The sequence below is a fragment of the Amaranthus tricolor genome, chromosome 6, assembly GCF_026212465.1.
Source record: "Amaranthus tricolor cultivar Red isolate AtriRed21 chromosome 6, ASM2621246v1, whole genome shotgun sequence".
In the NCBI taxonomy this organism is placed as follows: Eukaryota; Viridiplantae; Streptophyta; class Magnoliopsida; order Caryophyllales; family Amaranthaceae; genus Amaranthus; species Amaranthus tricolor.
Window position 1 is genome coordinate 22,614,590 of NC_080052.1, and position 24,918 is coordinate 22,639,507.

General features: G+C 29.6%; 2 protein-coding genes across 2 annotated transcripts; both read right to left on the bottom strand.

The window, feature by feature from the left end:
• Positions 1-111: 111 nt before the first annotated feature.
• On the bottom strand, positions 112-13,360 carry LOC130816165 (uncharacterized). The gene is made up of 13 exons (XM_057682825.1): positions 13,095-13,360; positions 12,845-13,012; positions 12,054-12,190; positions 11,810-11,959; positions 11,016-11,117; positions 9,983-10,147; positions 9,178-9,288; positions 7,263-7,360; positions 5,032-5,155; positions 4,739-4,828; positions 2,938-2,982; positions 1,703-2,023; positions 112-400 (listed from the first exon to the last, which is right to left on the bottom strand). The coding sequence occupies exons 1-13, from the start codon at positions 13,180-13,182 to the stop codon at positions 374-376; spliced, it is 1,626 nt and encodes a 541-aa protein (XP_057538808.1). The 5' UTR covers positions 13,183-13,360; the 3' UTR covers positions 112-373.
• Positions 13,361-14,808: 1,448 nt separating this feature from the next.
• On the bottom strand, positions 14,809-19,189 carry LOC130815684 (probable peroxygenase 4). Its single transcript, XM_057682171.1, has 6 exons — positions 18,962-19,189; positions 18,746-18,838; positions 17,432-17,517; positions 15,772-15,866; positions 15,174-15,299; positions 14,809-14,962 (listed from the first exon to the last, which is right to left on the bottom strand). Exons 1-6 carry the CDS (start codon positions 19,161-19,163, stop codon positions 14,809-14,811), a joined length of 756 nt encoding a protein of 251 aa, XP_057538154.1. The 5' UTR covers positions 19,164-19,189.
• Between the last annotated feature and the right edge of the window lie 5,729 nt (positions 19,190-24,918).

Consider the following 24,918-nt stretch of genomic DNA (forward strand, 5'->3'; position numbering starts at 1 on the left):
ATTTCATCATATTAAAAAAAACTTAATAAGCTAGTTTTTACTTTTATTATTACATTTTAACAAGGCAAAGCCAAAAAAAAAATCAATAATTAAAGAAATAAGCCAGGTAAAAAGAATAAAAAAAAATTTAAGAACTCATATTATATTCATAAATTTTCCAAAATGACATTTAGACATCTGAGGCAAAATTAATTGTTATCATTTAGTAGGAATAGAAAAAAAGTACATGCCCAAAATTGAATTGGGATATTGAAAATTACAACTTCCATCCAAAAAGGAAAACCAATTTGGGGTGAGCTAGTAGACTTCAGAAGAACAAAATTTGAGGTCAGCTAAAAAGACCGGTCCTAAATCTGAAAGGAACGCCTCCAACCTACGTCTTGAAGAAGCTAGAAGGTACCTGAACAAAATCCATGTGTAGTGGAGAAGTTATTGTATATTTGACATGTACCAAAAATATCAATCAAATGATCAGGAAAAAACTACAATTACTTCATTCATGATGGAAGTAATTGAATATTTCAGCTTTTACATAGGGTTACTAATGATCAGATTGATCACTATATATTCATAGCTTAGTAGTTAGTACAATCTCAATTGTCAACTGAAAAATGTGTCGGGTCCGTTTCAGAATAACGTCAATAACATAAAAGTTTCGTATCTAAGGTGATATTTGGCTCAGAAGCCCCAAATGGGAGAGTGTTGGTTCATCGATTTTACTCTCTCATAAGTTTGCTCCGTCTCCCTCCCTCACGTGAGAGCTTTTTAATATTGGTAACTCAGGGATGAATAAGAATCAAGATATTATGGCCATGCTGACCACGAGTAATCAGTTTTTAATCAATAAATGTTACTGATAATTAGTCCTTGCAAGCAGGAATACTAAAGAAAAAAACAACAGTAAAAATCAGTTTTACTAAATAAAGTTTCTATCCTCTGAAAATCAGACTTCTCATTATCCCCTCCTTTCAAGTTTCGATTTGATCTTTCTTACGATCGCCTTCCCAATAGAAGTTTCTAGAAGTACACTAATTGCATCTAGGCTAAAAAGTGTTATCAGTCTAATCTTGTTTAACATCAAAAAACAAAATTAAGATGGAAATGAGCCATAGAAAGCACTTCATGGAGAATTTATGTGAAAGAAAGGAGAAAAGATAGCCAGAAAATGTCCCAAGCAATATGCCTATAGTTCAAATATCCTCAGATGTCATAAGAGTAAATCATACGGAAGTCTAGTCTTGAAGAGAGATGTCCTCCTCCCCAACAAAGTATGTTTTGGCAAAAGGTAAGGCTTCTAGGCGAAAAATGGTATGTTATAAAACAAATACTTTCTCCGTTTCTTTTTAAATGTCCTATTTGCTTTTGGGTTACTATTCATCAATCACTCTTAATTTGTATTTTATTCTTAATCTATGCATTAAAAATAGTCAAGAGATCTTGTTTGATTCGTTTTAACATAAGGTTTATTAATATCTGTTTTTATAATTTTAATAAATACAATTATCGCTATTAAGTATTAAATTAGTGCATTGACAAACGTGCAAAAAGCAAATTAGACATTTGAAATGAAACAAAGGGAGTAGTTGACATAAAATTTCTATCAATTTTCTCAGTAATCACTACCCACAGATCAAACTCTAAGTTAAGGAAATGCCACCAAATTTAAGAGATTACTAAAGGTCTCAAGAGAAATCTAACATACCTTCACGTGATGTGGCATGATTTTAACATCAAAGGGTACGTGAAGCCAGGCTTCAGGTGGATAGAACAAGAAATTTTCTGGCTTACTGGTGTAAACATCTGCGTACTGATGGATGTGATAGGCAAACGAGGATTCTTGACCAGTGTCAGTGAGAAAAGTTGCTCCGAAAGCTTTGTTAAACATATTTTTCATCGTGCAGCGTGACTTTTGCCTCTCTTCATTGAGTTCGTCCATAAGAGACTTGTAGGCTTCACTTTTGTGAGAATCAATAACAGTTGCATGCAACCTACCAAGAAGTTCTTGGATAATGTGAAATTTTGCCTGTGCCATGGGACAAATATTTCTTCAGATAAACACAGCAATTAGACACAGCATAAAGATAAACTGGAAAGTCCCAAAACAAAATCAAACATATGAATAACAGCCATAGTGCAAAAACAAGGTTTTGTTGTATCGTATCGGCCACATCATAATGGTTTTTAATTTGCCGAACCAATAAGCCGCATCGTAGTAAAAAAACTGCATTTTTTAGGACGGCTCAGGGATATCTAATGATTTTGACTGATGTTTGGTGATACGAAAATCGCATTACCCGATACCGTTTTATAGTATCTAGTACCGCAATTGTGACCGTTACCGTATTTTTACACTATGCTAACATTACAACTGGTTTAGTAGGTATTTGGGAGTACAAACCAAATAAGTGATAAACAAAGCAAAAGCTTTAAGGGATGATGCACACAATGTTTCTGTTCTTGCACAAATAAGTAAACATAACAAAATAAGAAGCAATAATCAACCTCTTCCAAACAAATAGTGCTACAGAAGGTTTTAACTAAACTGGATTCAGACTTGGGGGTGGCCAAAGGTGGTCACCTAATACGGGAGAGGCTAACTGCGCTTCCAAGTTAGGCTCTAGAAAAATGGTTGTTCTTAGCGTGGGATAAGGTGCATGCTTTTGTGCGCTTTTTTGCGCCTTACGCTTTCTGCACTTTTTTTATAGAGGAAGCATTTTTTGATAATCAAAATAGAAAAATTTCTAAAAGAATTTTTAAATACAAAATCACTAACAATAGTGCATACATCATTAGTGCATACATCAATGTAAAATGCCCTATTATTCATGCAAAATGATTTCTATAAGAATTCTTAAATCAAAAAGTCAGATGAGATGTGAGATTGCATCAGTCTACAATGACTAAAATCAGGAATGATAAAAAAATTCCAGGAGGTACCTGCTCAAAACGGTAATCATCTTCATTCTGAATTCGTATTTCATTCTGCACCAATCAAATCAAACTTTTTGATACAGTTCGGAAACTGAAATAAGTACATAAGCAACAAACAGTGAGCATTATTTTACAGTCCAATGAAATTCTTTTGACGTAATAGATGATTTGGCCGGAAAATAAGAGTATTATTCAGTACATGATAACATCTCCGCAAGAACAAGATAAAAACTTCTATAGACAAGAAAAGTGAATAAAGCCAGCAGTTGTAAGTAAAATAAAGGCGGCAAATAAGATTCTTCAAATAAAATCATCCTTCTATTCGAGAATGATGAAGCTACATCACAACAAGACATGGATAGTCGATTAAAGTATTAAGGATACACACACACCAAATCCAATTTTTCCAAGTAGCATTCCGAACATATAAATTATTACTAAATATAGATGAAACTTCCAGATTATTCTTATCTTTAAATCCAAACCACATAATAAACCAAAACTTAACCAAGTACAAGCATTTGTTACATAACTTCTTAAAAGCACATCATTAATGCTGCGATTCCTACTAATGCGGACTGGGTACACTATCACCTACTTTCAAAGTTTGCCTTTTGGCTAGAGTCTAGAGCATAATTCATACTCCCTCATATTCTAATCAAATATCCCATTTGGTTTTGCACATTCGTCGATGCATTGTTTCAATTCTAAATATCTCTAGTTATGCTTAGTTAAAATTTATAAAAAGTTGATATTTATAGAATTTACATTGAAACGAATCAAATAAGATCGCACTTGACTATGTTTTAATTTATAGATTGAGAACAAAATACAAACTAAGAGTGATTGGTGAATAGTGTCAAAAAATAAATGGAATATTTGATCAAAATAGGAGGTAGTATTTACTAATGAAATCCAAACTAGATGTACGCTTCCACTTGTATGGTAAAGTTTCAGGGAATATTTAATCTTGAGATGATAACAAAATATTGCTAATGTCATATAATATTTTTGTAGTTTGTAAACTCGCTCATCAGGGAATAAAAGAGAGAAGGATAAAGGCTAGAAATCAAAAATTAGCAGAGCCCATGAAATGAAGGCTTCACATCATCCCTCGTCAAATATAACTAAAATTATAACTCCTTTCAAAAGACAAAGAGGACATAAAAAACTCGTAATTTCCCGCAATAAAATATTTATCAGAATGTTAAGTAAACACTTGCATGGATGACATGCAATTGATATTCAACACAAGCATCAACTAGTTACAAGTTTGTCAACCATTCAACCCTTGGCAATTCTAGAAATATGACAGGTGTTCTAGTAGGTTCTATCTATTGAGACATGGGCAGGCAATGAGTTGGGCGTTTTGACAAGACTAAGAGAGACAAATCTTTAAGAAAAGCACTTTGAAACGCATTTGAGACTCTTTTTGTCTTAGCCTTAAAAGAAGCTCATTTGGTACGGGAACCCAACATGTATGTAATCTATGCAATTCTCTTCTTTATTGCTATTCTAGGTTTTATTTGGTTTGTTAATTAAATTTTTTTTTTCTGGTGATTAGAGCCTAGACTCCTGGAATCCTTAGTGCCTTAGGGTGCCTTGTGCCTTTTAAAAACTAAGGTCTAAATAGCTAGAAGAAAATATTTGATCCATTAAACATAAAACCATTATCAATTTCAACATGACATAGATAAGAAGAGGTAATAATGAAACAATTATTAAGAAATTTGCATGTATTCAAAAATTAATAGATAGTATATGAATAAGGCATAGGAATTGGTGTAGTAATTAACCCAAAACTTACTTCCAGTTCATAAATGATAGCAGCAGTACGCCACCCTGCCTTTGAAGGCCCTCTAAGATCACTAAACAGATGGTCACCAAAATATATGACCTATAAAAATTCAAAACAAAAAGACTTAAAGAAAAAAAATAGTTAAAACAACTGAAGAGAAAATGTACTAAAAATATGTATTTCAAACAAAGAAAAGTTGACCTATTTCTTCATCAGTAAAGATTTCAACAAGCATAATCAATATAATAAACCTATATATTCCAATGGAAAAAAAAATGAGTGGGCTAAAAATTTTCACATACCTCTGGACCATGCCACTTTGTAATTTGAAGGAAGGATTTGAGGCACCCATGGTAATATACTTTTTTGGGAAGGAACGTATCCACCTTGGAGAATGCTAGTGTGTCCTTGCTTGTATCATAACATCTATACCATACAACAGAACATTGAAGGCATTATTGCTAATTGCTAAAAATATAATAAATAAAATCAAAATAACACAAATGCCAAAGCTTTAATACCAACAATTGGGAATACATGAACCCTAACTTATCAACATGAGACATCGTCAATAACAAAGATTCGCCACTATTTAATACTAATTACAATTAAAGAAATCAATTTCAATGATCATCCACAAACATTCATTTTCTTAGCCTAATCATACATGTTGTCATATATTCAAGCAATCCTAGGTCTTCATGTCATTCTTTGCACACATTATCCAAATCTTCTTCAGCCTATCTTTTCCAATTCTAAGTTCATTTAATTTTTAACATTCCATTTTTCTAAAATAGACTTCTTTGCACATGGCCAAATCATCATCAACGGCTTTATCTCATTTTGTCTAAAATATATGTCTCAAAGATACTTTTATATCTTTAATTTTAAATGCTCTCTTTTGTCTTATGTCCACTATCCAGCTTAATATTCTCAACTACCTCATCTACTACAATGACCTGTTAAGAAAACCCAACATTCTAAACCATATAAGTGGTGTGTCATGGTAGTCTACTAGAATTTTTCCATTCAGCTTAATGCCAAACCTCAGTCAAATAATATTATTGTAGCACTCTCTATTTGAGTCAAACACACTAAAACATATGCTTACGCCTTGATCATAAACGCCATTCTTCTAAACACTAAGCCAAAATACTTAAAAGACTCACTTGGAAGGAGCTACTTCGTATCTCACTTAGCTTTTGAAACTGATCCTTTATGTATACTTCACCTTAATAAAAATTCTTTTGACTCTAAAGCTAGCCTTCACAACTCTGACATTGACACCGTAGCTTCATTAAATAATACGATGTCATCGACAAACAATATGCACCATAGAATTTCTTCCAATAGAGATCTTGTAATATAATTTAGGATCAGCACAAGCAAAAAAAGGCGCAAAGCAAAACAATGATGTAAACCAATCGTAATTATAAATCTTAATTCACTCCTTCATGTACTTAGATGGGTTTATGCTTCCTCATACATATCTTGAAGTATATTGATATACTTATGTGGCATAGTTTTCTTTGTTAGAACATACGAAAGTACTTCCTTTAGTGTTTTGTCATATGTCATTTGCAAATTAATCAAAATCTTGTGCAAATATTTCTTCTTTATTCTATAGTACTCATTTGTTAGCACATCAGATAGATAGCTTCCAAGGTATTGGAAATGCTTAAACATCATCTCACTTCCACCATTCATTCTCATAGCTTCATGGTGCGCATAAATTTAATTCCTTGATAGCTAGGATAGTTTTATGCATCCCCTTTATTTTTTAGATATGTCCAATAAAACATATCCTTCGGACATTAAACATCTTGTTTGTTTTCCTATCTTGTGCGACCAATTCAATACCATAAGTCCTAAGCATTTCCAAACTTCAATATGAATATCGTCAAGATTCATTGCTTTCTTTTACTTCATTCTCTTCAAAAAATTTACCACTACTACTTTTTCTATCATAGTAATTTAAGTTTTCAAGAGCACACATTGCTGTAACGATATGTAGAACACATGCTTCTTATTTCGACAGATTTGAAGATTCATAGTTTTTTGGTTTCAGATTATAATTGACTATAGCAAAATGACTCATTAAATCATGGGAATCGCTTGATGACATTAGGAAAATGAAATGGGACAAATACAAAATTAAAGCTTAAAATAGATCTTTTAAAACCTAATACAGATTAAAAAAAAAGATTATAATGGCTAATGTATTTGAATCACAGCTTATGTAACTGGATTTCAAGAAAAGATGAGCATAAAACCCATAATAAAATGCTATGAACATCTTTATTTTTATTCCACGATATACTAAGAGGACTAGTATAATCCAAAAGAAGCAAATAAAATTCCTTAGGGGCTAGTTTCACCTAAATGTAAAAATTATATTTTCCCATCCATTCCTTATACAAGAACAAGACCTATTTCAGTAAATAATTGTGGATAGATACTAGTAAATAAGTATAGAAACAATGATCTTGATTTATAATAAAAAGACAATAATTAAAAGAGCATATGAAATAACCGGAATGGTCGCTCTGAAGTATAAAAGTCTGGCTTGTTAGCTTTGGCAATGACTACATCAAAAAGTTCTTTCCAAGAGTCACCAAAACCCAAAGAATCCTGACCAACACACCAAAGGCAAAAAAAACTTTTTAAACATAATTAACCTTCACAATAAAGCTACAAAAAGCTACAAAATGCCTTAAGCAAGCTATTAAAAGTTTGGAATCGGACATAACAAAACAATTACTTTCTTCATTACACCTTGATCTTTCAAACGTTCTTTCCTCATAGAGTTTTTAACATTTATATCACATTTGTTACGAAAAATTAACCTTGGTCATCTTCAATTTAATATTTTTAATGCTTATGGTCCCTTCATACATCCTACCAACTTTATTATAATACAGTTCTTATACTTATGGTCCCACTTGTTTCCCATAAATTTATTTTAACATTGTTTTATGGTTGCCCAATTTTTCCACTAACTTTGTTAGTTATCTCCTTATTGTTCTCATACAAAAGATTCTCATTTCCTTAATTTCTTCAAAGAATCAATATAGGAACATCAACCCAAAATAGATGGAGTAAGACAATTCTAAAAATATGACATCATGCAATTTGGAAAGATTGTTAGATAGGAGCTAAAATCTATCTTTCTAAAACTATCAATAAATGGTGGAAAAATAAGAGTAACTATGTCAAAAACTAAAATTTATGATTAAAAATAAAACTAGTTTTTCAATTTTTGCTTTTTTACTTGTTTGAAAGTAGAAAGGGGTAACATTATTAAATTTCGAAAATATTGTTGGATAGGAGCTTAACCTCTAAAATCTCTCTTTTCAAGATTATTTTATCTCTCCTTTAAACATAAAAATTTGAGTTTTACTCTTGGAGAGTGTGTTTTTTTAGTCACATCCAATTATCATGAACCAAAAATACAAATGGTCTGAGTACAGATTCAAATGAGCAAGGAAACATAGGAGGTTAAAATCTAAGGGTAATGGTTAAGAATGAGATCTTCGATTATTAATAGCTTGACTAATAAATTTTTAAAGCTAGTAGATATCATCAAAATAAAGAAAATTAACATTTTATGTCTATAAGAGACAAAATGGGTTACAAATAGACCAAAACAATAGTAGGTGAAATGCAGGAATATAAATTGTGTTGTTCACAACAATATAGAATTCGAAATGAAGTTGGTGTTATTATGGATAAACAAATATCTACGGATCTAGTAATTCTCGGAGGATCTCAATGATATGGTGCAAAATAAATCAACAAATGAGAAGCTCCATATCGAAAGTGTTTTAATAGGCACGTAGGAGTGTGTCGCAGTGACTACGAAAACGTTAATGGAAGTTATGGCTATGGAACTAGGAATACAAAAGAAGAGTCCCTTTAGAATTTTGCACTCATACGAGTTGTTGGTTGCTAACATATTGTTTAACAAGAGAGATAGTCACCTAGTGACTTGACTTGACCTCTAAAACAGATTAAATACAACCCAAATTGACTGCTTTTTGACAAGGATGATAAATAGAGATAGTTGCCTAAACTGTAAGGTTATCCCTAGAGAGTGTGTAGCAACCCAACACAAACTCTTTATCTTATAAAAATAATAAAAATTTCTTCGAGGGGTTGAAGTAGCATTACAATTTCGCATTGATGTTGTGTATTTTCTTTGTTTTCCTCTATCATTATTTAAGGTAGGCCCATGGATGAAAATTGGTATACACTCGTGAATTGGCAATTGCAAAAAAGTAATTTTTTAGCTTTCATTTATTATTACAATGAATCAAAGCATCCAGAAATGTTTTCACATCAAAAGCAGTTTTCTGTTATTCTTTTTCCTCTCCATATATCAATGTATCTACTGCTAAACCATAAACCAATATACACAAGAAAAGAAGAATTCAGAGAGTAAGAAATACCTCCAATAGAAAGCGCATCCCACCATCGACAAAATAATAAGGTGAATTGGTTAGCAAGAATAGTTTCTTTCCTTTCTCCCTTAGCATCTTTAGAAAGTAATACATCTGGCCCTAAAATATTTATCAATGCAATGCATGTAAACAATATTATTGAGTTGTAAAGATGAAAACTACACAGAAAATATCAGATCAATGGCATAACAATTCAGATCAATATGACAACAATTTCTTCAATATGTCAACTAGCAGTTCAAGTAAACAACAATGCCAAAGTTTTAATCTCGACAATATGAGATCGACTACATGAACCAGAACAAATCAATTTAAAACAATAAAGTAAAATTTTCAAGGTACGCTACACATGTATTTATTTATTTATTTTAATCTTTTTAGCCTTTTCGAATCCAAATTCCTACATCATATGTAACGTTACTGAATACAAGTAAATATACCAAGTAAAAGCTTTTACAAATCCAGATTATGTAACGTTACTGAATACAAGTAAATATACCAAGTTACTTATCTTTCACTATTATGTACAAGCCTGATCATTACTAAACAAAAAACTGAAGTACTTATCTAATTCTGTCCAAAAGAATAGGATACATTTTACCCTATTCAGAAAACATTATATGAACTTAATGATTCATTTTTCCTTTAATTACTACCATTGACCACACACAAACAATCCTAACAAATGTATGATGAAAACGGGTAAATTTCAACCTACACCATCTTTTTGGCATAAAGGGAATATCATGAGAAAACTACACTTGTTAGAGAAAAAATAAATATTGTTACTCACATTTTTAACAAGATATCTCTGAGGATCAGAAAGGATTGCCTTATGAGCGGCTCCACTTCTATGAACATGCTGAATTGCATGGTTGACATCATGATATACATAAGAAGCATCAAATTCCAACTTTTCATCAACAAAATGTTGCACAATGTCTGCGATCAAGCAGGCCTTCAAGGTAGCAAGCAGACAGAGTTTCAGAATACAAAATGGAAAGCAAAAAAAAATAAGACTATAACAACAGCAGCTGATAAGTTGACAGCTAACAAGTTGCGATCAAGCATGTCTTTTCGTTAATCTTTCATTTTTCTCATTTAAGATCGAAAGTAGACGTGTTGTCCTTGCTTTATAACCCCTTGCTAAGGTTCTATGTGAGCTTGGAACCCTTGGACATTTATTTCATGGTAAATCTATATCGGGATTAAATCTAAAAAGCTATTCTAAGCTTTCATTTCTTTAACTATCTTACCTTAAACATCAAAGGGAAAAACACTAAAAACATAACCCCCCCAAAAGTCGTCCATCAAAGCCATTCCATGCCAATAATTCAAAACATTCATCCAAGCCTCAAAACACCCAATTCATCCATCTAACCTTTTGAACTTATCCATTGAACATTTATCTAAAAATCTAAGTGTGTATCACCCGACTTGTAAGTTCAGTACTACATTAAATGCCACTCATAAACCACTTAGATTCTTATGACGGGTGAAAAATTTGAACATCAGCACCCCAAAACAAGGATTTAAGGGTATTCATCATTTGATACTTATAGAACTATAAGATCATAATGTAAAAGAGATGCTAAATGACAGTGAAATTTACAAAAATAAAAGTCAGTATTGTCGTGTAGTAGCTTTAGACCGCAAACACTGCAAATTACCAATGGAAACAAGAAAGAAAAAGAAAGCTTGTAAAAATAGACTAAGAGAATGATTTAAGAAATTTACCAATGGAAACAAGAAAGGCAAAGAAAGCTCGTAAAAATTACCAATGGAAACTAAGAGAATGATTTAAGAAAAACATTAGGGAAAATAACCTCACTAAAGCAGAAGAAATCCATCAAACTAACAAGTCCTCGTGCTTGGTGACGACCAATATGTCTTGTTCCATATATCTCAATTATCTCCTCCCTCCTAAGCTGTACATAGAAATGGAAAACATGAACAGAAATCAGATTTCTCTCGATCATAGACCACTTAAATGGAAAAAAATAAGAATCTGCATTATGGAATCAGCACTTAAAGGCACCATTCAGTGTAACTCTAAGCTAACTCTTGAAACAACACATTCTCAAGGATCAATATTCCATTATTGTATTAACAACACAAGTTTTAGATCAATTTCAGCAGCAGACTGCAGCCCCAAGATGTTGCAATTATGTACGTGTAAGAAGCATTTTCTACTGAAACTGCATTAACATTGTCTTCTCGGCACCCACTCTTCCTTATTTCTTATCTTTAGAGAATTTGCAGGTTGCAATGAACTAGGGACAGAAGAGATACATATAGGAGAGAGGAAGGAGAGGAATCAAACGACAAGAAGAATAACAAGGGAGCATGTGTCAAATGCACACCATGAGAGCCTTACGGCATCCATAAACTTCTTCAACTTACCATGCACATATACATTCTTCTGATAAAAATAATATATACAGCTGAATTTTCCCATTTACTAAGTAACAAACTTAAACAACCTCACAATTCTACAAAAGCATTACAATATACCATTCAGTGTACATAAGAAGCCAAATATATTACTGACAAAAAAAAATCTTCAAATAAACATAAACAAAGGGAAAAAAGTAAAATACTCAAAAGTGTAGCAGCACACCTTACGACGTCCAAAGTAGCATCCATCTGGCTCAATTGACCCGAAAAAATCCAATTTTAATAGACACCCTTTTAGCTTGTCATAATATAAGCCTCTAATAGGGAAGCTATGGTCATACTTGAACTTCAAGCAGCTATCTGGATACCTAAGCTAAAATAGTAAGTTTAAACTGAGTATGATTTACCAAAAACATAGACATAAGCAAATGGCTACATCACACAATTTGCAAAAATGTCAAACAAACCTCATTGACTAAATGTTCCTTGGCAAGGTCATAAATCAAAGTCTGTAAATTAGCTGAGTAATGTGCTAGTGTATAATCATAGTCAAACCCATAGACTTGAATGTTGTCCAATCGTAAATTCTTGTTCACATAAATCCCTGGAAGAATAAAATCAATATTTTATCAATATAAATACATAATTACACAAAACAAGATGCATATAAAATCATCAAACAAAGTTATATCCTCCATTTTATATTCACACAAATTATATAATTGGTCGTTATTCAATTAGATTTCAAACATGACAAACAATATTGCATTATAACTTTCCATAATGTGACTAATAGAGAATATAATTATCATCCATGTATAAACATTTTGTGAGTATCAATTGTTTTTATTATTAATTATAATTGTTTTGCTAATAAAATTAGGATTCTGGTTATATATGTACATTATTGTTATTATATAACAAAAACCTTGACTGATAAAGTTATGATTTGCAAAAACAAAACACATGAACAATAAATTAAATTAAGGAAATGTGATCTTTTACTGAAACCAAAGCTTCATTTCTTGTTACGAATCAACACCTATTATCAACCTAAAGTTTGAAAACGGATTGATGACATGGAAGTACACAATTCAACAGAGACAACTGATAATACATTGACTTTTCAACTTCGATAAAACAAACTCACGCAATGCAACAAGGACCACTAATGAAGTTCGATAATAGAGAAATTAAAAACTTAGTCAGTGAATAGAGTGATTAAAAAATGGAGGAAGAATTGAATCCCTATATATACCTTCAGGATTCATCTTAGGCATAAAATTGAGAGTCTGAGGAATTTTGAGGAAACTATGCTTAGCAGCATCAAATTCACGCCGAATTTTCTCAACATCATCATCGATCATGACATCTTCGATTTTCAGTACTTTCTGATCACCCAAATACCGTAAACTTTCTAGAAATCCTAAACAAGGACACAATTACATTAACAACGACCAAAATACTCAAAACACAAACCAAAAAGAATGTCAAAATTGAATGAATACCTTTAATAGGAGAGGAAGGCGAAGTAATGGAATTGCGATGGTAAAAATGGAATGTGCGAGAAGGAAGTAGCTTGCGAAGGGCAGCCATGGAAGAAAGGAGAAATTGGTGAAGTGTTACATTGATGATGGAGATTTGTGCTGCATTGAGACTGGAGAGGCGGAAATGGAAGTAAAGAAGAAAAAGGGAGAGTTGAATACTACGGAGACTTTCGACGGTTCGATGTGGACCGGGCCAATTGAAAGTCCGTGAAAGGCTTGGCTGCCCTGTTTACAACGCGCCTTGCTTTTTATTTTTAAAAAATAGGGTTAGCTTATTTATGGACGTCGCTAAAATGATCAATTGAATTGATTATGAGTCGAATTACTTTTTATTCACAAATTGTCATGAGAGGCGCTTTGATAGATGGGCTTATTATATATTTTTAAAAGTATTGTAAGTAGACATTAAAAATAATGTAAATAGACATTTAAAATATTAAAAGTAAACATTAAGGATACAGTAAGTAAGCATTAAAGATACTGTAAGTAGACATTAAGAATACGGTAAGTAGATATTAATCTTTAATGAGCTGGGCTTGAAATACGTCTCTCAAAGTTTCCTTTGTTTGGATTAGATTGATTTCAATTTGAGTCAATTGAATATGTAATAAATCTATACTAAATTTTGGGAAAAATATGAGATTATGGAGGGAGAATGAGTATAGTCATTATCTTTGTCAAGAGTTCCTATGCAAAGTACATTAATTTTCTATTATTATTCTCACTTTTTAGTATCAATTATCAAATAAATCGTAAAAATCATAAATAATATTATCATGTGAAACACAAATAGGAATATAGTATAGAAGTATCATGAAACCTAAATAAGTTAGATATCAAATCTCAGTTAGATTACGAGTTGATGCATTATTATTTAAACATGTCATATTAGAAGGTAATGGAAAATTGTGAACAAAATTCTTTTTTGTGATCAAACTTGCATTACCAAAGAAATGATATAATACATATCACGAAAATTAACATTATAAATCATTCTCATTAGCACTAGTTAGTATCGTTAATCATTCAAACAGGTCGTTAGTTGTTTCATTGTGTTAGATTAATTATTTTCATATTTGTGCCTGATTCATCATTTGTTCATCATTCTTGTCCCTCATTCAACTACGTATATAAATCTACCAAAGATTAATATTCAAACAAAAAATTATGAGATTAAAATTTGTACCCTTAATCTGTAGTTCAAAATTAATATTTTTAACATTTAAGTCACACCTTTTTCAGATTATAGTTATATAAATATTTTGCTTTTATAATGATAATCAAAATATTTTCAAGGGACCAAGCTTATTTTATCTTGAAGATCTGCCATCGGCTTGGATTCTAGCTTAAGAGAAGAGAAATCGTCCTAACTCCTAAAACTTTTAACCCAAATAAATATTATATATATTGACTGTTCTACATTTAAAATCGCCTATGTCATTTTAAAATTGCTATTAATAATAATATTTTTGTTCATAATATGTAACTCTAAGAAGCAAACTCAAAAAGACGAAACAAATATTATAGCATTACATAAATTTCAAAGAACCCAAACGTCACACCATAATTAAAAGTTACAAAGTAGTAGAACCATAAGTTGAAATTCAAAATAGAAACAAGAGTTCTAAAGATATTACATCATCCAAATGAAAATAATCATTAATAAAATTTAAAATTATTCTTGATTGTGTTTCTTAGATTGTGTTTCTCTTTCGAGCCTCTCAAATAAGCTTCCATCATATAGTGCTCGAATTGTATCTCTTTGCAACAACCCATTCTTGTCTTTGCAAAGTTCAAAAAAGATCTTCCATTCCATGTAGGCAGAATACCTCATAAGAAAAAGAAATTTAACCATTTAACATACTATCTATGTGATATGTCCAATAAATAAATAAATGATAGGCCATGACAATTCGTCACATAATCTCATCGTGGTACGTGGGCTCGGGCCCACAAACCCTGATGTCGAATTCGAATTCGGTTACAAGGTCGGATAAACGACAATAAATCATTAAATAAAAAAAAAATTAATGTGCTAACCATCCATTATAGTCCTTTGGTTCTCTATTTTCCTTCAGCATTTCGTCAACTTCTTCGGCGGTAAGAGCATTTGCATGTGTGTGCGCATGCTTTATAAATATATTTTCAAACTTTGATGGTACAAACCTACATTTAAATTCAAAAGAGATCATAGTTACTATACGATTATAAGTTCCCTCAGGGCTGTTCCTAAGATGCAAATTGAGTTAATCCTTAAAAATTAAAAATTGGTATTTATATAAATATTTTTACCACGAATTAAACTTACAGCATTAGGTTTTTCAGTTAAGCGCATGACTACTAAACTACATAGTAGAAAAAAAAATAACTGAAACTTTACTTATATAAGCGCCTTTTATTTAATTTTTCGTGTAAGGCACAAAAATTTTCAAAAACGACATTGAGTGCCTTTACAATGCACGATTTACACAAATTGTTATGAGAGACGGTCTCTTCGAGAGACGCATTAAATATATAGGCTAAATAGACAATTAATACAAATTAAAGAAAAAATAAAAATGTGAACTTTTTATTTGAAGGTCGTCTTTTTGAGAGACGATTTCTCACTGCAACATTTATATTAGTTTTGTAAAAGTACCTTCCTTGTGTATCATAAACACCAGTATCACTCCCATGTTTAGCTTTCGCTATGTTCTTTATTTCTATGGGGATTAACAATGAAGGAAACTTTCCCTGTAATACACATCAAAAAATACTAGAATCAATTACCCGACAACAATACAATACATATTCAAATGACAATTAGAAAATTTTACCAAATATTCCCTTGTCAAGATTTGATTTTTATATCACTTAAAAAATGGTTTTCTTAAATTATTGACATAATGACAGCTAATAAGTTGAGGCCTTTTTGCCATATACTCCCTTTGTTTCCCATTACATCTAAAAAGTTTTGGGTGAAATTGAATGAAACAATACCTAGTTCTCACAAAAGGTAATCAATATATAAGTATAGAAAAATTACTCAAAATAATCTAATATTTTATTAATATTACTATAATAATTTCAACTTTTGATTAAACATGAATAATCCAACATTTTACTAATATTCCTATATAATCTCAACTTTTGATTAAACATGAATAATCCAACTATAAGGGGTGCTTTCTAAGAATGCACCACGGTAACCTCTTACCTATATAACAAATTATTTTGCACAAAATAAAAAAATAAATACAAAATTAAATTATCAAGAATTAAAAAAAAAAGAAAAAAGAAATCAAGTAAGCTTATTTTTATTTTAACTTTTAATTTTTAAATTTTTTTTATATTTGTTTCCTTTTTTAGCAATTAACCTGCAAAAACTGATTACATTTTCGACAACAATATTCTTGTATATATAAGTGACTTTAAAATTGAAATTATTCATGATTAATTATAAATTGATATTATTATAGGAAAATCAATAAAAAAAACTAAATTATCTTAGATAATTTTTCTTAAAAGTAATTAGTAATTATCAATTATGATTTCCTATAAACTATTAATCCACATGGGGCACACATAAAGTTTGGTTTGCGAAAGAGTTTGGTAAATAATTTCCAAATATCTATATAAAGAATTTATATGTACTTCTTTGCTTGATTGAGAAAATATTCTGAAATAAAAAAAATACAATCTCAATGAATCAAAAGAGTAATATATCACCCTTAATTTATAATAGTATGATCAATGTATAACATTTTTTATTTATACTAACATGTATATTTGACCATCCAATTGTATGTGAACTCTCAAAAATGATATAAATATTGTATAAAAATAGAGATCATTTATTTATGCTAGCATGCAAGCTGCAATTATTTATCGGTCGCTGTTGTATTAGGAAAACGTCTTATCGTGAGACATATTTACATAAATGCTTTTCAAGTAAAAAATTTAAAAAATGAAAATTGAACAACCAGAAAGTGGTTTTTCATTTAAAAAAGAAATAAACGTAACTATTTTTTAAAATTAAATATTTTGGGTTAACCTAATTAAAATCGTTTTAGGGCGAGATGGTCTCAATAGAGAATTAGTGATTATTGAATACAACAGCCCGCTTTATATGAGACAGTTTCACGGTGAAACGACCTTAAAATAAGAAGTCCATATAATAAAATTTTCTATTATTAGACAATTTTATTAAAGTATGAGGCATGTCTTACGGTCAAATATGGAGCATGTCTTTTGATAAGACTTCCTCATACGAAAATTTGTCTAAATACACAAATATATTTGGCGAGAGAGAAGAATACCGGACGAGTTTCACGAGTGAGGGCCATGTTGGTGACTAAGCCGGCGACGGTAGATTTCATAATGTCGCATCCAATTGCACGAAATCCTACAATAATCACAAACCCCAACAATACTTTTTCATTAACAAACACTGCCCTAACTATTAAAGATCCCAAAACATCCGAATCAGCTGTATAAACCAATAAATTAATGAATAGAATGAAGTAATACATCAATTTTTATGATCCTCTACCTGCAAGGCAGAGCAAAAATTAATAAATTTTTTAAAGATTTTGTGTAACTTTATTAATTATGATATTTTTTTAACAACTTTGGATCTGTTTTTCAAATCATCTTTGATTTTCCTTACTTTTTTTGAAGTCCCACAAGTTCTAACTTCATATCAAAAATAACTTACTTTTTTCTTTTCATATTACTTGCACCAAACCAATTTTTGCACTATTCGTCATGTGATGGATATTATACTGAAAAAAACTTAGTCATGTGTGATCTTGTTTTATTCATCTCGTCACATATTTTCATAACATCAAATTTTTATAACTTTTAGTTATGTATAACTTTAAATATAAATAATTCGACAAACAAATTGAATTGTGCAAAAATTTATTTGGTGCAAGTATTATGGAATGAGAGGGAGTATTTAAATGTTTTTTGTTTCAAAATAATCACCCATTAATATGTTTTTCTTTTTTTGAAAAAAATACCCATCAATGGTTTTCCTTCTAAAAAACACCCACTAATATCTAATTAAACAAAAAAAACCAACTCAAAAGCCTCTAATTTGTAATTCGACTGACTTATTGAAAGTCTATATATAATTTAAAATATATATAATTGGAATATTAATAATTAGTTATTATAAATAGAGGAATATTAAAGAACAAACATTGAAATACGGAAATAAACTTATTTTCTATGTCTATCAGAATCTGGATCAATTAGCTTAAGCAAATAATTGGATTTATAAAATTCAGCTGAGATCGTCTCACTATGAGACGTCCATATATTAGCCTAATTTATTAATTGATCATTACTTTAAAATCGTAAGTGATCATTTTAAGGTTATAAGTAATAACTCTAAAACTATAAATAAATTAATTATTTTAAAATTATAAGTGAACACTTTAATGTTATAAGTGATCACTTTAAGACAAAAAGTCTGTATTGGGTCGACCTAACAGAATTAATCTCATCGTGAAACCGTCTCATTTAAGAATCAGTATATAAAATTAGTTTAATCTATAGCATTATATTAAACCCTTGAACCCAAGAAAAAACTTTATCACCAAAAATGTTAGAATTAGTAATAGAACCTTGGAAGGTCTCCCATGGATAAATAACACCATCCTTGTTCCTATCAAAGAAAGAAACATGCTTAATGAGCACATTTTCTCCAATTCCTTCATCTGCATAATCCCACAACAATTAATACCAAAATTTAATTCAAATTAATTAATGAAAAATGGATCAATAACTAATTAAAAACACATTAGTTAGTCGTATTAAATGATAAAAAAATAATTAAATACCTTCATTTTCATTAAAAGGACTTGGTGATGGTGTTATAATACTGCCCGTATTATTCAAGTAATCCAATTTTTTCTCTTGTGTTATTTCTTCTTTGTTGATTGATGGTGCACAAAATATGGTGTTTGTTTTATAAATAAGAGGAATCAATAATATTATCTCAAATGCTAGCAATGGCCTAAGCTTATAATAATATAAAGTCATGTTTTTGGAATATCAAATAGGAGGAAAAAGATAACTCCAAAAAAATGTTTTTGGCGAAAGTAGGAGAAATGCATTAATGTATATATATATATATATATATATATATATATATATATATATATATATATATATATATATATATATATATATATATATATATATATATATATATATATATATATATATATATATATATATATATATATATATATATATATATATATATATATATATATATATATATATATATATATATATATATATATATATATATATAAATTAAGTGTGTGAATAAATGTATCTGTTATTGCTAAAATAGAAATATAACACAACTCATGGAATGTACTAAAAAAAGTATACTAAAACCTGTAATGCCCTGTTCCTTTGAATTAACATTATTAAAGATAAATGACGTGTGTTTAATTAGGTAAAATTTGAATATTCGATAATAAATAAAAATAAATAAATTATGTGGATGAAAGTAAAAAAAAATAAAAATATAGATAAGAATAAAAAAATGATGAGTTGTTGTCCCAAAAGAAAAATGATATAATAAATGATACTTCATCTGTTCCATTAAACTTGCTATATTTGACTTTTTACGAAATCCGATATGTTATTTTATTCGTTTATATATTGAATCATACACATTTAAAAAATATAAAAAACTAATATTATGAAAGTATACGATTAGACTATTCAAAGCACATTAATTAGCCACAATATATAAAATAAGCTTAAACGATGAATAATGATTATAATCGAAATGTAGCGAGTATTTCATAACCGAAATATGTGATTTTTATACGTTGTGTGCAGTACATTATTTAATGTATCCAACAATAACTACCCTCTCCATCTCTTTCTTTACACTATTTTTTAAATGCAAGTGAGAATCTTTGTACTAAATATATAAATAATAAAAAAAGTATGTAAATTAATAAAGAAAGCGGGTTTAAACTTTAAATAGAGTTTTATATTAATAAATATTGATAATAATTTAAATAATACAAATTAAAATTATGTCAATAATAAAGCTTTGTCCATAATTTTATTTAAAAAATAGAAAATTGAAGGAATCAAAGAAAAACATAATATATTAGGATTTGTATTATTAACATAGACTGAGGAAAAAAAAGAGTTACATATAAGTTAAATATAAGATTATTTCTAAAAAATGATATTTACTCTGCAAGTAAAATGAAATTCAATTCTTAACACTATGTTTGGATAATAATATTGGAGGAAAAAGAAAGAAAAAGACGAAAATAAGATGTAAGGAAGAGAAATAAAAGGGAGGTAACTCATGTTTGTTTAGGAGGGAAGAGAAGGTGAGGGAAGAGAGATGAAAGTTTTCTCTTTTAATCTTTTCAACTTTAAAAAAATTGGTAGCTTAATAAAAATCATCCATTCATTTCCTTCAAATTCCTTCACTCTCATTTTGTTATTATCTAAATAAAGGATTTATATTTCCTCCAAATCCGTCTTATTCCTTTTTCTTAATTTCCTTCCATCCAAACATACCGCAAGAAATACTTCTATAACATTATTAATTAAATTGATTGTAAGTATGGTTTTCATGCTTTTAGGGGTTGTTTGGTATTTGCCATGAAATGGAAAAGAAGCGATAACGAATAAGATATGAAAATAGAAATAGTTATCATTATATTAATAAGTTGTTTGTTTTAAGTTTAAGTAATAGAAACAAGTTACTCCTGTAAGCTTTGCCCACAATAAGTTGGATGAGTATAGTCATCTTTACTTTTCTTCAATTAAGAAAGATAAAATATTTTTATTTTCACTTGTTAACGAGTAGTAACAATGTAATGGATTTAAATACCCTATGATAATCGACCATACCTCACGATGAGAACGGTCCATACAATAATTTATACTGAATTTTTACTTTTAAATTGTTAAATAGCAGATGGAGAAATTATCTTTCCACTGAAAATTAAATTATTTAAATAACTCCGAATTGAAGTTAAACACTCCTTTTAGAAACACTCAAGGAATTTTATGTATTTTAGCGAAAAATATTTGTTTGAGGTACTTGAATAAAAGAAAATAGTGTAAAACTCTATATGAACCTATAAATAACTACAATAGGTATTGGGTGGCAACAAGCCAACAAGTATTGTATAGGAACATTTCATTTTGAGATAGATTAATATAATAATCCCCATACAATCTCTTCAATACTCCATTATTTAAGTTGAGGCCCCATCATGAATTTTGGGGGCCATACAAAATAATATTGTGATAGTTTTTATAATCAAATAGAACATAAAAAACATAGGATAAAAAGTTCATTAAAATACATTATTTTAAGAATTAGATTTTATTTTAATTCGAGTAAATACTATGCATTTTTTTCAATTTATCCTACAATATAAAAAAACTTCATCTCAATTGAAAATATCTTTTAACTAAAAACTACCGCTCAATTAGAATACTTTATATTTTTATACTATTTCAAATTCTATCATTATCGATCACTTTATGTTGCATATGCCTTGAGTCTTCCAAATTAAGGCTTGTGCGTGCATAAGCATTGTTGGACGTGGAATTGGGATCCTCTCAATTACTTAAAATGTAATGAAAGATTTATTATTCAATTTAATAACTATTATTGCTTGATGGAATTTTAATAGAGGAAATTTTGATATTTTATTTTTTATTTTAAAATAGATGTCAAAAATCCTAAAATGGGTAAGAAAGAAAAATAATGGAGAGAATCCTAATACATATGTATGAGGCTCAACTTTGTAAGCTAAGAAGTCAATTGTGCAAAAGAGGTGAAAGTGGCTTGTTTGAGTAAAATAAAGAGAAGTCGAGTCAACTTTTCTTAGAGGGAGCCAAAAACCCAAATTGATTTTAAAAACATTCATAACATTAAGGTTTAGAAGCTAAAGTTGACTTAATTTTTTTGACTGCCCACCAAAAAGCCGACTTGGCTAACTTTTATACTACATGGTTTTGGCTCGATTCTTTGTAAGTATTAGTGGGTATGTATTAAAAATACCCCATAATACATTTATTTGGTAATTAAATAATTGTGTGGATGAAATTAAAATATATCAATATATATTATATTATTAATCAAAATTATATCAATTGATATTTTTTTTATTATTCTCGTATTAAAAATATCTGATATACAAATAATTCTATGTGCTGTAAACACCTAATAATAATAAAGCCGGTCTTCTGAGAGACCATATCTCTGAGAGACATCTTCAGGCCCAACCCATTAAAGGTTAATATCTACAATCTGTATCCTTAATGCCTGCTTATATCATCCTTAATACATACTTACCATATCCTTAATGCCTATTTACAATATCCTTAAATGCCTACTTATAATAGTCTTAATACATATTTAGATCATTCTTAAAATACCTACTTATCGAATTCTCAATACCTACTTACTGTATGCTTGATGCGTACTTACAATATACTTAAATGCCTAATTACAGTATTCTTAATGCTTACTTACATAATCCCTAAATGTCTACTTATGTATCCTTAATGCCTACTTATAATATCTTAAATTGCCTATTGAGGTATCCTAAAACCGCACCGAGTAAGCGTGCAGTACTTTTTATACATATTCTTTTTGAAAAAAAATTAGAGGGTGATTGATAATTGGTTGTTGGCTGTTGGCTTGTTTGACCAGCTGAAAATGTTTGCTGTTTTTGTTGACTTTTAAGCTAGCTAAAAAAACCAACTGTTTTTGGATACGTTTAGTATATTTAGGTATTAACTGTTGGTTGTTTATTAGAGAAAAAGTGGGCAACAAGCCAAAAGCTAACCAAAAAACCTAACTTTTTTATTTTGGCTCAAAAGTCATTTACCAAACATTTTTTTTTATTGTTTAATAAACCATAAACCAAACACACCTATAATAAACTGACCCAATTAGAAATGGTCTCTTATTGTCTCTCGGCGAAATTTGTGTTAATATAAATAAAGCAAGGGGAGCTTTGTGTGCTCCCTCCCATTTACAACACCAAACTTTAGCTTTTAATTCCAAGAAAAGATAAGTCAAAATGAGAAAAGAGCCCTTTACCAAAACACAAAAACCATGCTCATATTGTCACATCTATAAAATCTCTTCAAATTCATTGGTCTTTTATGAACAAATAATCAAAGGAAATATGTATGACAAATAAGAAAGATTACTTAAAATAAGAAAGAGTTTTCTAATTACATACTACTTCTATATATAAAGAAAAATTTATTGTTTTATAAATCAAACATATTTTTAGAATTTAAAATTTTTATAACATAGTTACATTTATAACTTAAGCTTTTTTTATAATTTTATATTGATCTTTGATTTTTTTTTTACATGTGTATATAAAACGGTTTTTATCTTGAACACTCTTCTTATTGGAAGCAGAGTGTATGCTACCTTCTTCAAACATTTGAGCATCGAAGTTAAAATCTGGAACTCTATAATTAAACTCATATTGATCTGGGCTTAACTGCTCACTCGAGCTAATTCGCAGTATTTTCGATTGAAAAAGATGTGCTTTTTTGACAGCCAGCATTGATAGTTTCAGGAGTCAAGCTCTTAATGTATTCTTGTAAGAGGGCGGTTTGGTTAGTAGGGTGGTTTAATCTGCATTTTCTGTGTGAAAGTTGCTTTCTTTTGGTGGCATTCCAATGGTTTTTTTTAGAGTACTCTGTTCTTCCTGGGAGTTTTTTTTGCAGTTTCAGCCCATTTGTTTCCTATTTCTTCATGGGCTTTGATGAGAATCATGTCTTCTGCTTCACTCCACACATCTTTCTGTTCACAAAACAGGAAAAACTAAAAAAATAATAATAATAATTGAAATCAAAACATGGATATATATATATATATATATATATATATATATATATATATATATATATATATATATATATATATATATATATATATATTAGTTTTGGTAAAATCTTTTGGGTTGAAGAGCGTAATAGAGCATAATAATTAACATATTTTATTATTAAAATGTTTATAACTAGAGGAATGATAAGGATTAAAGGACATAAATAAATACACTTACAGTTGGATGTAAGATTTAATCTGTTATAAATTAAAGATGGAGTAACAATATAATGTTTACTACTCCATATTTCTTATGTTTAAAACTAAATTGTTTAGAATAAGTCTAGCTAGTGTTCTCTAAATTTATTGTGCATCACTCTACAATTGCATATTTAAGTGAACTATACTTTTCATACTTTTTAATTAATTCATACTCTCTAATTGGTGAATATATAATATTTTAGTATACAATTAGTCCATATAAGATCTACTTCTCTATTTTGGATATCGGGATGAGATTCAAAATAACCTAAATTCTTATTAATAAAACCAAAACCCCATTGATTGACAAATACAAATTCAAATGGCATTCTCAAAATAATTACCCACTAAAGATGAACATAAGTCCTTGTCATATGAACTGGTAGACCTAGATCAAAACTAACATAATTTGGATGATCCTACAATTTGGACCTTACCAGTTCGAGTTAAATCATCATCAAACTCAGTGTATCTCGCTCATAGAAACTATAGTTAGGTTCTAGGAAGGTAAGAAAGACGGCAGCTGTAACACCCTCAGAATAGGTCGAACTTTTGAAAACACCTTTAATGAAAAACATAAGCCAAAACCTACTCATGGGAGTGTTACCGCCACATCTATTTCTAATAAAATAAATGTAAGGCTTAACAACTAAGAAATAACTTAATAATTTTAAA